Source organism: Salvelinus fontinalis, chromosome 26 (assembly GCF_029448725.1).
Source record: "Salvelinus fontinalis isolate EN_2023a chromosome 26, ASM2944872v1, whole genome shotgun sequence".
Lineage (NCBI taxonomy): Eukaryota > Metazoa > Chordata > Actinopteri > Salmoniformes > Salmonidae > Salvelinus > Salvelinus fontinalis.
The window spans coordinates 22,927,830-22,947,626 of NC_074690.1; the positions used below are offsets into that span (position 1 = coordinate 22,927,830).

The window sequence follows — 19,797 nt, forward strand, 5'->3', positions numbered from 1 at the left end:
GCTAATCTAGAGATTTATAGCATTATAGAATTTCCTCTTCGGTCCAAACATTAAACCTGTGGTTTACAGAGCGTTTTGTTTGATTTCACGTTAATCCACCATTTTCCCCCGAAGCTGGAGGAAATAAAATGACACGGGGAACCAAGGCCACAGTTGTGTTGGTACTCACAAGCTCTTGAATTTCACATAGAATTCTTCCACTTCCATTTTCTCTCCCGATTCCATCTTTGGAAAAAGTTACATTTACATTAGTCAGAAAATGGGTGAGTTTTAATGTTTCTCTAAAAATATATAAAATGAAGGCCACTGTTTTCTCTAACAAAGTAGTCATCTAACAAACGTCTTCTGGCAGAATTCTGTATAGTTTAGGAAACAATAAGAAAACACTGACAATACCCACCCCCCACCAACCATCTCCACATGGTGCTGTGCGATGACTCATGAAGCCCTTACCACAACCCCCATGCCCCTTCCCTGATACGTGGAAATGTTGGACTATATTATATGACTTCCTGTATTATACTTGTGCTAAAATGTTAATTCTATTCTACTGAGCCATTTACTTTGTGTTGAAATTCTTCTATTACTTTTTATTGTTGTTGACTTGTCAATAAGGAACCTGCCAGTAAGCATTTCATTGGACAGTGTATATCATTTGTATCCTGTACATATGACTAATAAAACTTAAAACACGCACACACACGGGCCCGCTACACTGTGCACGCTCACAGACACACTCGGGCCCGCTACACTGTGCACGGCCCGCTACACTGTGCCCGCTCACAGACACACACGGGCCCGCTACACTGTGCACGCTCACAGACACACACGGGCCCGCTACACTGTGCACGCTCACAGACACACACGGGCCCGCTACACTGTGCACGCTACACTGAGCACGGCCCGCTACACTGTGCCCGCTCACAGACACACACGGGCCCGCTACACTGTGCCCGCTCACAGACACACACGGGCCCGCTACACTGTGCCCGCTCACAGACACACACGGGCCCGCTACACTGTGCCCGCTCACAGACACACACGGGCCCGCTACACTGTGCACACTCGGTTCCATTCAGAGAGCTGACCCAAGGACTGGCTTCCTGCCAAAATCACAGCGCTACGACAGACGCCAAACTGGCGTTTCCTCGGGAAGGGTGTGTGTGTAAGGAGGTGGTATGTGGAGGTGGGGGGTTACCCATTCACAGCTACCATACTTTGAGTCCCGCCCGCCAGACAGCCTGTGTGAGTGTTCATATTGTTTTGGCAGAGGTGAACCAAACTTTATTATGGAGCAGCTTTTTCAAAGGGTGTGAAAAAACAAACTCCCCCCCACACACACACACACACACACACCTCTACCCCCCACACCTCTCCCCTACACACACACACACACCTCTACCCCCCCACCTCTCCCCTACACACACACCTCTTCCCCCCCCACACACACACACACACACACACACACCTCTCCCCCCCCCCCACACACACCTCTACCCCCCACACCTCTCCCCTACACACACACACCTCTTCCCTCCTACACACACACCTCTTCCCCCCCACACACACCTCTTCCCCCCCACACACACCTCTTCCCCCCCACACACACACCACTCACGCGCGCACACACACCTCACTCACGCCCGCACACACCTCACTCACACATATATCTCTCCCACCCACACACATCTCTCTCCCGCACACACAAACACCTATTCCGCACACATCTCCCTCCCCCCCACACACCTCTCACACACACCCCCCCCCTCTCTCAAACACACAAACACGCCTCTAACACACACCTCTCTCACTCACCCAAACTCCACTCACTCACACACATATCTCCCTCACACAAACCCCACCCAGTCACTCACATACACACATTTCACCCCCCGCTCACTCCACACCCCCCCTCTCTCCACACACACATATCACCCCCTGCTCTCTCCACCCCCCTTCTCTCTCCACACACACCCCCCCTCTCAATCCACATAGACACCCCCCGTCACTCTCCTCCCCCCCTCACTCCATCTATCCACCCCCCCCCCCCCCCAGTCCACCCCCCTCTAACTCCACACACACCCCCACTTACACACACCCACAAACCCCACTAACTCAAACACCGCTCACACACAAACAACCACCACTCACACAAACACACCCTCACACACCAACCTCTCCCTACACACCCGCCCCCCTCACTCACACAAACCCCTCACACAACACCCCCCCCCCCTCACTCTCCACCCCACCATCCACACCCCCCCTCACACAACACACCCATTCTCCACACCCCCCCCTCTCTCACTCACAAACAAACCCCAATCAACCCCCACACACATACCCTCTCTCTCTACACCCCCTCTCTCCTGCCCACACCCCCCTTCATTCCACACACCCCCCCCCCCACTCCTCTCACTCCACACACATACCCTCTCTCTACACCCCATCTCTCTCTACACCCCCTCTCTCCTGCCCACACCCCCCTTCATTCCACCCCCCCCCCACTCCTCTCACTCCACACACAAACCCCACTCACTCAATCACACAAACAACTCACACACACCACTCACACAAACAAACCCCACTCACACAAAAACACCACTCACATATCCTCCCTCTCTGTCTACACCCTCACTCCACCCCCCCCCGTACATAGCCTCCCACCCACACCCACCCTCTCACTCCACACCCCCCTCTCTCACTCCACACCCCCCTCTCTCACTCCACAGCCCCCTCTCTCACTCCACACCCCCCTCTCTCACTCCACACCCCCCTCTCTCACTCCACACCCCCCTCTCTCACTCCACACTCCCCCCCCGCTCACACACACCCACAAACCCCACACACTCAATCACACAAACACCACACACCCCCCATCTCTCCACACCCCCCCTCTCTCCACACACACACACAGCCCTCTCGCAACAACCCCCCCTCTCCACAACCCCCCCCCCCCCTCTCGCCACACACACACAGCCCTCTCGCAACAACCCCCCCTCTCCACACACCCTCCTGTCCACAACCCCCCCCCTCTCTCCACACACACACAGCCCTCTCGCAACAACCCCCCCTCTCTACACACCCTCCTGTCCACAACCCCCCCCTCTCTATCCACACCTCTCGCCACAACCCCCCCTCTCTCGCCACACACACCCCCATCTCTCCACACACACAGACCCCCTCTCTCACTCTCCACCCCCCCGTCCACAGCCCCCCTCTCTCCATCCACACCCCACATGTCCACACCCCCCCGTCTCACTCCACACACACCCACAAACCCCACACACTCAATCTTACACACAAACCCCACTCATACACACAACCACCACAACCCTTCTGTCTCTCCACAACCCCTCTCACACTCCACACCCCCCTGTCCACACCCCCCTGTCCACACCCCCCTGTCCACACCCCCCTGTCCACACCCCCCTGTCCACACCCCTCTCACTCCACACCCCCTCTCACTCCACACCCCCTCTCTTACTCCCCATATCCACACACACACACACCCTCACTCCACCCCCCCCTCAGTCACACACACAAACCCCAAACACTCACTCTCACACAAACAAACCCCACTCACACAAACAAATCCCACTCACTCACATTCACAACCACCACACAGCTCTCACACAAAATACCCCACTCACATACCCCACCTCTCTCTACACCCCCTCACTCCACCCCCCGTACATAGCCACCTCACTCCACACCCCCCCTCACTCCACACACCACTTATGTCCAAACCCCCTCTCTCCACACCCCCCCTCAGTCACACACACAAACCCCACTCAATCACACACAAACCCCAAACACTCACACCACACACACACTCTCACACAAACAAACCCCACTCACTCTCTCACACAAACAAACCCCACTCACTCTCTCACACAAACAAACCCCACTCACTCTCTCACACAAACAAACCCCACTCACTCTCTCACACAAACAAACCCCACTCACTCTCTCACACAAACAAACCCCACTCACTCTCTCACACAAACAAACCCCACTCACTCTCTCACACAAACAAACCCCACTCACTCTCTCACACAAACAAACCCCACTCACTCTCTCACACAAACAAACCCCACTCACACACACAAACACCCCCCTCTCTCACTCCCCACACAACCCTCCCTCTCTATCTATCCACCCCCCCATGTCAACACCCCCTCCATCCCCCTCTCAATCACACACACACAAAATACCCTACCCACTCACACAAAATACCCTACCCACTCACTCAAAATACCCTACCCACTCACTCAAAATACCCTACCCACTCACTCAAAATACCCTACCCACTCACTCAAAATACCCTACCCACTCACTCAAAATACCCTACCCACTCACTCAAAATACCCTACCCACTCACTCAAAATACCCTACCCACTCACTCACAATACCCTACCCACTCACTCACAATACCCTACTCACTCACTCACAATACCCTACTCACTCACAATACCCTACTCACTCACAATAGCCTACTCACTCAAAATACCCTACACACTCAAAATACCCTACACACTCACACAAAATACCCTACACACTCACACAAAATACCCTACACACTCACACAAAATACCCTACACACTCACACAAAATACCCTACACACTCACACAAAATACCCTACACACTCACACAAAATACCCTACACACTCACATATCCCCCCCTCTCTCCACACCACCCCCATGTCCAAACCCCCCCCTTCTCTCCACACCCCCCCACTCACAAACACACCACCCGTCTCCACACACCCTCCTGTCCACAGCCCCCCCTTCTCCCTCCATACACAGACCCCCCCCTCTCCACACACACCCCCATCTCTCCACACACACAGACCCCCCTCTCTCTCCACATGTCCACCCCCCCCCGCCTCACTCCACACCCCCCTCACTCCACACACACTCAAACCCCAAACACTCACACACAACCCTCCTCTCCATCTACACACAATCTCTCGCCACCCCCCCTCACCACACCCCCCTGTCCAAAACCACCCGCTCTCCCTCCACACGCACCTCTCTCCACACCCCCCCATCACTCCACACACACCCCGCCTCATTCCACACCACACCCCACCTCAATCACCACTCACTCAGACACCGCAAACACTCACTCACACAAAATCCCACTCACACACAAAATAACCCACTCACAAACAAAATAACCCACTCACACACAAAATAACCCACTCACCACACAGACACCACACAAACCCCAATCACTCACTCACACACAAACATACCCCTCACACAAACAAACCTCACTCACTCACCACACTCACAAAAAATACAGACACCACACACAAAAACACCTCTCTCTCTCCACACACAAACACACTCTCTCACGCCACACCCACCCACACACACACACATATCCCTCTGACCACACACACACAACTCACCACACACCTCACCTCACCACACACACACACACCTCTCACGCCCCACACACACACCTCTCACGCCCCACACACACACCTCTCACCCCCCACACACACACACACCTCACCCCCCACACACACACACACCTCACCCCCCCCACACACACACACACACCTCACCCCCCCACACACACACACCTCTCACCCCCCCACACACACACACCTCTCACCCCCCCACACACACACACCTCTCACCCCCCCACACACACACCTCTCACCCCCCCACACACACACCTCTCACCCCCCCCACACACACACACACACACATATACCTCTCACCACACACACACACACACACCTCACCCCCCCATCTCTCACCCCCCCCCCCCACACACACACACCTCTCACCCCCCCCCCCACACACACACACACACCTCTCACCCCCCCCACACACACACACACACCTCTCACCCCCCCCCACACACACACATATACCTCTCACCACACACACACACACATATACCTCTCACCACACACACACACACACCTCACCCCCCCACACACACATCTCTCACCCCCCCCACACACACCTCTCACCCCCCCCCCCACACACACACCTCTCACCCCCCCCCCCCCCCACACACATACCTCTCACCCCCCCCCACACACCTCTCACCCCCCCCCCCCCACACACCTCTCTCACCACACACCTCTAACACACACACACACACATCTCTGAATACACACACAAACCTCTCACCACACCTCACCCACCTCTCACCCCCCCCCCTCCCCACACACCTATCACCACACACACACACCTCTCTCACCACACACACCTACTCACCCCCCCCCCCCCCCCCACACCTCTGACCCCACACACACACACACAACTCACCACACACACACACACCCCACACACAACTCTCACCACACACACAACTCACCACACACACAACTCACCACACACAAACACACCACACACAAACACACCTCTCCACACACAAACACACCTCTCCACACACAAACACACCTCTCCACACACAAACACACCTCTCACCCCCCCACCTCTGACCACACACACACCCACCCCCCTGACCACACACACACACACACACCTCTCACCACACACACACCTCACCACACACCTCACCCCCCCCCCACCTCTCACACACACACCTCACCCCCCCACCTCTCTCACACACCTCTGACCACACACACACACACCTCTGACCACACACACCTCCTCTCACCACACACACACACCCATCTCTCACACCACACACACACACCCATCTCTCACCACACACACACACACACCCACCTCTCACCACACACACCTCTCACCACACCCCTCAACACACCTCTCACCACACCTCTCACCACACACACCTCTCCACACACACACCCCCTCTCACCACACACACACACACACACACACACACACACACCCCCTCTCACCACACACACACACACACACACACACACACACACACCTCTCACCACACACACCTCTCACCACACACACCCACACACCTCTCACCACACACACCCACACACCTCTCACCACACACACCCACACACCTCTCACCACACACACACACACACACACACCTCTCACACCTCTCACCACACACACCTCTCACCACACACACCTCTCACAACTCTCACCACACACACACCTACCTCTCACCACACACACACACCTCTCACCTCTCACCACACACTTCTCACCCCCCCCACACACTTCTCACCACACACCTCACCACACACACACACCTATCACCTGCCTCTGACCACACACACACATCTCTCTCACCTCACACACCTACTCAAACCCCCCCCACACACACATCTCTCACCACACACACACCTCACACACACACACACATACACCTCTCACCACACACATACACCTCTCACCACACACATACACACCTCTCACCACACACATACACACCTCTCACCACACACATACACACCTCTCACCACACCTCTCACCACACCTCTCACCACACCTCTCACCACACCTCTCACCACACACACCTCACCACACACACACCTCACCACACACACACCTCTCACCACACACACACACACACACCTCTCACCACACACACACACACCTCTCACCACACACACCTCTCACCACACACACCACACACACCTCTCACCACACACACCACACACACCTCTCACCACACACACCACACACACCTCTCACCACACACACCTCTCACCACACACCACACACACCTCACCACACACACACACACACACCTCACCACCCTCCCCCCTACACACACACACACCTCTCACCACACACACCTCTCACCACACACACACACACACACACCTCTCACCACACACACACACACCTCTCACCACACACACACACACCTCTCACCACACACACCCACACACCTCTCACCACACACACCCACACACCTCTCACCACACACACACACACCTCTCACACCTCTCACCACACACACCTCTCACCACACACACCTCTCACCACACACACCCACACAACTCTCACCACACACACACCTACCTCTCACCACACACACACACCTCTCACCTCTCACCACACACTTCTCACCCCCCCCACACACTTCTCACCACACACCTCACCACACACACACACCTATCACCTGCCTCTGACCACACACACACACACCTCTCTCACCTCACACACCTACTCAAACCCCCCCCACACACACATCTCTCACCACACACACACCTCACACACACACACACATACACCTCTCACCACACACATACACCTCTCACCACACACATACACCTCTCACCACACACATACACACCTCTCACCACACCTCTCACCACACCTCTCACCACACCTCTCACCACACCTCTCACCACACCTCTCACCACACACACACCTCTCACCACACACACACCTCTCACCACACACACACACACACACCTCTCACCACACACACACCACACACACACACGCCTCTCACCACACACACCACACACACCTCTCACCACACACACCACACACACCTCTCACCACACACACCTCTCACCACACACCACACACACCTCACCACACACACACACACACACCTCACCACCCTCCCCCCTACACACACACACACCTCTCACCACACACACCTCTCACCACACACACACACACACACACCTCTCACCACACACACACACACCTCTCACCACACACACACACACCTCTCACCACACACACACACACCTCTCACCACACACACACACACCTCTCACCACACACACACACACACACCTCTCACCACACACACACACCTCTCACCACACACCTCTCCACACACACCTCACCACACACACACCTCACCACACACACACACACACACCTCACCACACACCTCACCACACACACACACACCTCACCACACACACACACACACACCTCACCACACACACACACACCTCACCACACACACACACACCTCACCACACACCTCACCACACACCTCACCACACACACACACACCTCACCACACACCTCACCACACACACCTCTCACCACACACACACACCTCTCACCACACACACACACACCTCTCACCACACACACACACACACCTCTCACCACACACACACACCTCTCACCACACACACACACCTCTCACCACACACACACACACACCTCTCACCACACACACACACACACACCTCTCACCACACACACACACCTCACCACACCTCACCACACACACACACACACACACACACCTCACCTCACCCACACACCTCACCACACACACACACACACACCTCACCACACACACACACACCTCACCACACACACACACACCTCACCACACACCTCACCACACACATCTCTCACCAGCCTCCCCCCTACACACACAGACACACTCTCACCACACACACACACACCTCTCACCACACACACCTCTCACCACACACACCTCTCACCACACACACACACACACACACACACCTCTCACCACACACACCTCTCACCACACACACACACACACCTCTCACCACACACCTCTCCACACACACACACACACCTCACCACACACACACCTCTCACCACACACACACACACACCTCTCACCACACACACACACACCTCTCACCACACACACACACACACCTCACCACACACACACACACACACACACACCTCACCTCACCTCACCCACACACCTCACCACACACACACACACACCTCACCACACACACACACACACCTCACCACACACACACACACCTCACCACACACACACACACCTCACCACACACCTCACCACACACACACACACACACACACACACCTCTCACCAGCCTCCCCCCTACACACACAGACACACTCTCACCACACACACACACCTCTCACCACACACACACACCTCTCACCACACACACACACACCTCTCACACCTCTCACCATACACACACACACCTCTCACCATACACACACACCTCACCACACACACACACACCTCACCACACACACACACACACACCTCACCACACACACACACACCTCACCACACACACCTCACCACACACACACACACACACCTCTCACCACCCTCCCCCCTACACACACAGACACACCTCTCACCACACACACACACACCTCTCACCACACACACACACACCTCTCACCACACCTCTCACCACACACACCTCACCACACACACCTCACCACACACACCTCACCACACACACCTCACCACACACACCTCACCACACACACCTCACCACACACCTCCCCACATACACACCACACACCTCCCCACATACACACCACACACCTCCCCACATACACACCTCTCACCACACACACACAGACACACACACACCTCACACCACACACACACAGACACACACACACCTCTCACCACACACACACACCTCTCACCACACACACACCTCTCACCACACACACACACACCTCTCTCACCACACACACCTCTCACCTCACACAGCCCCCCACAAACACACCTCTCACCACACACACACACCTCACACCCCCCCACACACCTCTCACCACACACACACACCCACCTCTCACCACACACACACACCCACCTCTCACCACACACACACACCCCCACCTCTCACCACACACACACACCCCCACCTCACACCACACACACACACCCCCACCTCACACCACACACACACACCCCCACCTCACACCACACACACACACCCCCACCTCACACCACACACACACACCCCCACCTCTCACCACACACACACACCCCCACCTCTCACACCACACACACACCCCCACCTCTCACACCACACACACACACCTCTCACACCACACACACACCCCCACCTCTCACACCACACACACACCCCCACCTCTCACACCACACACACACCCCCACCTCTCACACCACACACACACCCCCACCTCACATACCACACACACCGTCCTCTCATACCACACACACCGTCCTCTCATACCACACACACCTACCTCTCACACCACACACACACCCCCACTTCTCACACCACACACACACCCCCACCTCACATACCACACACACACCCCCACCTCTCACACCACACACACACCCCCACCTCTCACACCACACACACACCCCCACCTCTCACACCACACACACACCCCCACCTCTCACCACACACCTCTCACCACACACCTCTCACCACACACCTCTCACCACACACCTCTCACCACACACCTCTCACCACACACCTCTCACCACACACCTCCACACCTCTCCACACACACACCACCCCACATACACACACCACCCCACATACACACACCACCCCACATACACACACCACCCCACATACACACACCACCCCACATACACACACCACCCCACATACACACACCACCCCACATACACACACCACCCCACATACACACACCACCCCACATACACACACCACCCCACATACACACACCACCCCACATACACACCACCCCACATACACACCACCCCACATACACACCACACACCACCCCACATACACACCACACACCTCCCCACATACACACCACACACCTCCCCACATACACACCTCTCACCACACACACACACCTCTCACCACACATACACACACACACCTCTCACACACACACACACCTCTCACACACACACACCTCTCACACACACCTCTCACACACACACCTCTCTCACCTCTGACCACACACCCCTCTCACCTCTGACCACACACCCCTCTCACCTCTGACCACACACACCTCTCACCTCTGACCACACACACCTCTCACCTCTGACCACACACACCTCTCACCTCTGACCACACACACCTCTCACCTCTGACCACACACACCTCTCACCTCTGACCACACACACCTCTCACCTCTGACCACACACACCTCTCACCTCTGACCACACACACCTCTCACCTCTGACCACACACACCTCTCACCTCTGACCACACACACCTCTCACCTCTGACCACACACACCTCTCACCTCTGACCACACACACCTCTCACCTCTGACCACACACACCTCTCACCTCTGACCACACACACCTCTCACCTCTGACCACACACACCTCTCACCTCTGACCACACACACCTCTGACCACACACACCTCTCACCTCTGACCACACACACCTCTCACCTCTGACCACACACACCTCTCACCTCTGACCACACACACCTCTCACCTCTGACCACACACACCTCTGACCACACACACCTCTCACCTCTGACCACACACACCTCTCACCTCTGACCACACACACCTCTCACCTCTGACCACACACACCTCTCACCTCTGACCACACACACCTCTCACCTCTGACCACACACACCTCTCACCTCTGACCACACACACCTCTCACCTCTGACCACACACCTCTCACCTCTCAGCCCCCCCCACACACACCTATCACCTCTCACCACACACACACACACACCTCTCACCACACACACACACACACACCTCTCACCACACACACACACACACACCTCTCACCACACACACACACACACACACACCTCTCACCACACACACACACCTCACCTCTCACCACACACACACACACCACACCTCTGACCACACACACACACACCTCTGACCACACACACACACACCTCTGACCACACACCTATCACCTCTCACCACACACACCTATCACCTCTCACCACACACACCTATCACCTCTGACCACACACACACAAACTTCTCTCATCCCACACGCACACACCTCTCATCCCACACACCTCTCATCCCACACGCACACACCTCTCATCACACACACACCTCTCATCACACACACACACCTCTCATCACACACACACACCTCTCATCACACACACACCTCTCATCACACACACACACACACACACACACACACACACACACACACACACCTCTCATCACACACACACACACCTCTCATCACACACACACACACCTCTCACCACACACACACACCTCTCACCACACACACCTCTCACCACACACACACCTCTCACCACACACACACACCTCTCACCACACACACACCTCTCATCACACACACACACTTCTCTCATCACACACACACACTTCTCTCATCACACACACTTCTCTCATCACACACACACACACACTTCTCTCATCACACACACCTCTCATCACCCCCCCCCACACCCCTCTCATCACCCCCCCCCACTCATACCCCCCCCCCAGCCCACTCATCACCCCCCCCCACTCACTCATCACCCCCCACTCACTCACTCATCACCCCCCCACACCTCTCACCCCCCCCCCCCCCACTGACCACACACACACACACCTCTGACCACACACCTCTGACCACACACACCTACTCCCCCCCCCCCACACCTCTCACCCCCTCCCCCCCACACCTCTCACCCTACTCCCCCCCCCCCACCTCTCACCCTACTCACCCCCCCCCCCCCCCCACACACGCACCTCTGACCACACACACACACGTCTCACCACACACACACGTCTCACCACACACACACACCTCTCACCACACCCACACCTCTCACCACACCCACACCTCTCACCACACACACACCCACACCTCTCACCACACACACACCCACACACACACCCACACCTCTCACCACACACCCACACCTCTCACCACACACACCCACACCTCTCACCACACACACCCACACCTCTCACCACACACACCCACACAAACCCACACCTCACCACACACACACACACAAACCCGCCACTCGCGCCACTCGCGCCACACGCGCCACTCTCACCACACGCGCCACTCTCACCACACGCGCCACTCTCACCACTCTCACCACACGCGCCACTCTCACCACTCTCACCACACGCACCACTCTCACCACTCTCACCACACGCACCACTCTCACCACACGCACCACTCTCACCACACGCACCACTCTCACCACACGCACCACTCTCACCACACGCACCACTCTCACCACACGCACCACTCTCACCACACGCACCACTCTCACCACACGCACCACTCTCACCACTCTCACCACACGCACCACTCTCACCACTCTCACCACACGCACCACTCTCACCACTCTCACCACACGCACCACTCTCACCACACGCACCACTCTCACCACACGCACCACACGCACCACACGCACCACACGCACCACTCTCACCACTCTCACCACTCTCACCACACGCACCACTCTCACCACACGCACCACTCTCACCACACGCACCACTCTCACCACACGCACCACTCTCACCACACGCACCACTCTCACCACACGCACCACTCTCACCACACGCACCACTCTCACCACACGCACCACTCTCACCACACGCACCACTCTCACCACACGCACAACTCTCACCACACGCACAACTCTCACCACACGCACAACTCTCACCACACGCACAACTCTCACCACACGCACAACTCTCACCACACACACAACTCTCACCACACACACAACTCTCACCACACACACACCGTCTGAAATGTAATGTAACATACAAGAGCGGCTGGTTTTGTAGGAACACAAAGCTGGAATGCTCTTCTCCTTTTCTCATCTCCTACTTTACCTCTCTACACAACCATCACTAGAACTACACCATCACCCTGAAGTACCTGGACTTTTAAAGTGTCACTTCACCCATTTTTACATGTTGCCTTATTTTTCACTCTGACTATACCGGATCCCCACCAAACTGTTTTCCTGGTTTCATTAGAGAAAATTGGGAGACATTTTGCTTCATCATCGCTTGCCATTGACTATAACACCAACTAAATGAAGTCTCCGCGCTACATTCACACCAACTTAATGAAGTCTCCGCGCTACATTCACACCAACTTAATGAAGTCTCCGCGCTACATTCACACCAACTTAATGAAGTCTCCGCGCTACATTCACACCAACTTAATGAAGTCTGCGCTACATTCACACCAACTTAATGAAGTCTCCGCGCTACATTCACACCAACTTAATGAAGTCTGCGCTACATTCACACCAACTTAACCTGTTTGGGCTGCAGGGGCAGTATTGAGTAGCCGGATAAAAGGTGCCCATTTCAAACGGCCTCGTACTCAATTCTTGCTCGTACAATATGCATATTATTACTACTATTGGATAGAAAACACTCTAGTTCTAAAACCGTTTGAATTATATCTTTGAGTAAAACAGAACTAATTTTGCTAACTTCCTGACAGGAAGTGGAAAATCTGAAATCGATGCTCTCTAGGGCCTAACTATTTTTTTTTTTTTATTTATTTAACCTTTATTTAACCAGGTAGGCAAATTGAGAACACGTTCTCATTTATAATTGCGACCTGGCCAAGATAAAGCAAAGCAGTTCGGCACATACAACAACACATAGTTACACATGGAGTAAAACAAACATATAGTCAATAATACAGTGAAAAAAAATAAGTCTATATACAATGTGAGCAAGTGAGGTGAGATAAGGGAGGTGAAGGCAAACAAATATATGTATAAATAAATAATATAAAAAAGGCCATGGTGGCGAAGTAAATACAACACAGCAAGTAAAACAAAATAAAAAAAACACTGGAATGGTTGGTTTGCATTGGAAGAAAGCGCAAAGTAGAGACAGAAATAATGGGGTGCAAAGGAGCAAAATAAATAAATAAATACAGTAGGTAAAGAGGTAGTTGTTTGGGCTAAATTATAGATGGGCTATGTACAGGTGCAGTAATCTATGAGCTGCTCTGACAGCTGGTGCTTAAAGCTAGTGAGGGAGATAAGTGTTTCCAGTTTCAGAGATTTTTGTAGTTCGTTCCAGTCATTGGCAGCAGAGAACTGGAAGGAGAGGCGTCCAAAGGAAGAATTGGTTTTGGGGGTGACTAGAGAGATATACCCGCTGGAGCGCGTGCTACAGGTAGGTGCTGCTATGGTGACCAGCGAGCTGAGATAAGGGGGGACTTTACCTAGCAGGGTCTTGTAGATGACCTGGAACCAGTGGGTTTGGCGACGAGTATGGAGCGAGGGCCAGCCAACGAGAGTGTACAGGTCGCAGTGGTGGGTAGTATATGGGGCTTTGGTGACAAAACGGATGGCACTGTGATAGACTGCATCCAATTTATTGAGTAGGGTTTTGGAGGCTATTTTGTAAATGACATCACCGAAGTCGAGGATTGGTAGGATGGTCAGTTTTACAAGGGTATGTTTGGCAGCATGAGTAAAGGATGCTTTGTTGCGGAATAGGAAGCCAATTCTAGATTTAACTTTGGATTGGAGATGTTTGATGTGAGTCTGGAAGGAGAGTTTACGGTCTAACCAGACACCTAGGTATTTGTAGTTGTCCACATATTCTAAGTCAGAGCCGTCCAGAGTAGTGATGTTGGACAGGCGGGCAGGTGCAGGCAGCGATCGGTTGAAGAGCATGCATTTAGTTTTCCTTGTATTTAAGAGCAATTGGAGGCCACGGAAGGAGAGTTGTATGGCATTGAAGCTCGCCTGGAGGGTTGTTAACACAGTGTCAAAAGAAGGGCCAGAAGTATACAGAATAGTGTCGTCTGCGTAGAGGTGGATCAGAGAATCACCAGCAGCAAGAGCGACATCATTGATGTATACAGAGAAGAGAGTCGGTCCAAGAATTGAACCCTGTGGCACCCCCATAGAGACTGCCAGAGGCCCGGACAACAGACCCTCCGATTTGACACACTGAACTCGATCAGAGAAGTAGTTGGTGAACCAGGCGAGGCAATCATTAGAGAAACCAAGGCTGTCGAGTCTGCCGATGAGGATGTGGTGATTGACAGAGTCAAAAGCCTTGGCTTTTGGTCCTTGATATTTATTAGAATACATGCACTTCATATGTCTTCCACTAGATGTCGACAGGCAGTGAGAGAAGAAATTGAGTGTATAACTTGATCTGGGCTCGAATAAAAGCTCTTTGTATGACGTGTCACCAGTTTCCTGTTTTCTGGAGAGCGCGTGGAGGGACCTGGTTTTGCCTTCTGTACAGCTGTCGTTATAGACGACTAATATCTCCGGCTTTGATTTTATTTGATACATGTGACAATATCATCGTAAAGTATGTTTTTTCAATATAGTTTTATTAGATTATTGAATTTTTTTGGGGACGTTAGGCGTGTTGGGTTGTCTGCGTTTGTTCACGAAGGAGAGCTTAGCGCCACTTTGCTAGCTTTCCGTGCTAATTGACTGGAGAAGAGGACATTCTAAATCCAAACAACGATTGTTCCCGACAAAGGACCCCTTGTACAACATTCTGATGAAAGATCATCGAAAGTAGGACCCATTTTATGATGTTATTTCATATATCTGTCGAACATGTTGTACTAGTCGTTTGCGGCCAGGTTTTGGGCACGCTCTCGCCATAACGTAAACTGCATATCGTAATGAAGTTATTTTTAGAATTCTAACACGGCGATTGCATTAAGAACTAGTGTATCTATCATTTCCAATACAACATGTATTTTTTAGTTATGTTTATGAATAGTTATTTGGTCAGAATATGTGAGTGCCAGAAAAATATCCGGATGTTGTGGGAAAAAGATGCTACGTTAGCACAATGTATAACCACTGATTTCAGCTCTAAATATGCACATTTTCGAACAAAACATAAGTGTATGTATAACCTGATGTTATAGGACTGTCATCCGATGAAGCTTATGAAGGTTAGCCAAAAAATATATATCTTTTGCTGGTTTGTTACGATCGCTAACTTTTGCTGCTGGGGAATGGCTTGTGTTTCTGGCTATTGTGGTAAGCTAATATAATGCTATATTGTGTTTTCGCTGTAAAACTCTTCAGAAATCGGAAATATTGGCTGGAATCACAAGATGCCTGTCTTTCATTTGCTGTACACCATGTATTTTTCAGAAATGTTTTATGATGAGTATTTAGGTATTTGACGTTGGTGTCTGTAATTACTCTGGCTGCTTCGGTGCCATTTCTGACGGTAGCTGTGATGGTAGCTGCAATGCAAAACTGATTTATAGCTCAAATATGGACATTTTTCAAACAAAACATAGATTTATTGAATAACATGTTATAAGACTGTCATCTGATGAAGTTGTTTCTTGGTTAGTTTGGTTGGTTCTTGGTTAGTTAGGTTGGCTTTGTGCATGCTACCTGTGCTGTGAAAAATGTCTGTCCTTTTTTGTATTTGGTGGTGAGCTAACATAAATATACGTGGTGTTTTCGCTGTAAAACATAAAAAAAATCGGACATGTTGGCTGGATTCACAAGATGTTTATCTTTGCGAACAACGCATCTACGCGTTGACCCCGAACAACGCATCTACGCGTTGACCCCGAACAACGCATCTACGCGTTGACCCCGAACAACGCATCTACGCGTTGACCCCGAACAACGCATCTACGCGTTGACCCCGAACAACGCATCTACGCGTTGACCCCGAACAACGCATCTACGCGTTGACCCCGAACAACGCATCTACGCGTTGACCCCGAACAACGCATCTACGCGCTGACCCCGAACAACGCATCTACGCGTTGACCCCGAACAACGCATCTACGCGTTGACCCCGAACAACGCATCTACGCGTTGACCCCGAACAACGCATCTACGCGTTGACCCCGAACAACGCATCTACGCGTTGACCCCGAACAACGCATCTACGCGTTGACCCCGAACAACGCATCTACGCGTTGACCCCGAACAACGCATCTACGCGTTGACCCCGAACAACGCATCTACGCGTTGACCCCGAACAAGGCATCTACGCGTTGACCCCGAACAAGGCATCTACGCGTTGACCCCGAACAACGCATCTACGCGTTGACCCCGAACAACGCATCTACGCGTTGACCCCGAACAACGCATCTACGCGTTGACCCCGAACAACGCATCTACGCGTTGACCCCGAACAACGCATCTACGCGTTGACCCCGAACAACGCATCTACGCGTTGACCCCGAACAACGCATCTACGCGTTGACCCCGAACAACGCATCTACGCGTTGACCCCGAACAACGCATCTACGTGTTGACCCCGAACAATGCGTCTACCAACTTTCTCTGTAATGAAACAAAATATAAAAACATTGTTTGAGGGACCAACCACAAGCACAGAAAGAGTGAAAATAAGTATACATGTAGAATTTGGTAACAAGTCTCGTAACTCTCACAACCCCAGCTCAATAGTGAGCCGACTCCAAGTCCACACACGTGTCTCCTCTCCAGACCACTGCTAGACTGCTCTACGAAGCGGCTGTCTAAGAGGCAGGGTGTGTGTGGGTGTAATCTGCTTGGAGCTGGTCAAGCAGCACATCATAAGATGACACCAGGGCACTGGTACCCTCGCACTCTCCAAAGACTCAGCTGTCTGGGGGGTGTGTGCCTCACCTCTTTCTTCCCCATGCGTATAGACAGGATCTTCTCCACCACAGGCCCCTCTGTCTCCACCTCCTACAGTCACACAGATTGAACAACATTAGCACAGTCAAATGTAATGAAGAGCAATGAGCACAAACCTATTCACACATTTTCTCTCTGGAACGCATGCACACCTGCACACATTGTGGGTCCTGACCTGCTGTTCAGAGTTGTTGAAGGGCGACTTGGGAGCGGGGGAAACATCTCCATCGTCTGAAATCCTCAACTCCAGTTCCTCTGTATAGCGCTTCCTCTTCACCTGACGACTGGAACGCCGCTTCTATAGAGAGAGAGGGGTGAGGAGAGAGCGAGAGGTGAGCGAGGGGTGAGGAGAGAGCGAGAGGTGAGCGAGGGGTGAGGAGAGAGCGAGAGGTGATCGAGGGGTGAGGAGAGAGCGAGAGGTGAGCGAGGGGTGAGGAGAGAGCGAGGGGTGAGCGAGGGGTGAGGAGAGAGCGAGGGGCGAGGAGAGAGTGAGAGGTGAGCGAGAGGTGAGCGAGAGGTGAGCGAGAGGTGAGCGAGAGGTGAGCGAGAGGTGAGCGAGAGGT

At 53.2% G+C, this 19,797-nt stretch overlaps 1 protein-coding gene across 2 annotated transcripts in view; it reads right to left on the reverse strand.

Moving 5' to 3' along the window:
- The window catches only part of LOC129823949 (chromodomain-helicase-DNA-binding protein 7-like), a 129,133-nt gene that overhangs the window by 44,922 nt on the left and 64,414 nt on the right, over positions 1-19,797 (reverse strand). For both annotated transcript variants that reach the window (XM_055883089.1, XM_055883090.1), the window contains exons 5-7: positions 19,410-19,532; positions 19,223-19,285; positions 170-225 (exon numbers count right to left, since the gene is read on the reverse strand). In XM_055883089.1, the coding sequence (XP_055739064.1) occupies positions 170-225; positions 19,223-19,285; positions 19,410-19,532 (242 nt within the window). The remainder of the gene's footprint in view (positions 1-169; positions 226-19,222; positions 19,286-19,409; positions 19,533-19,797) is intronic.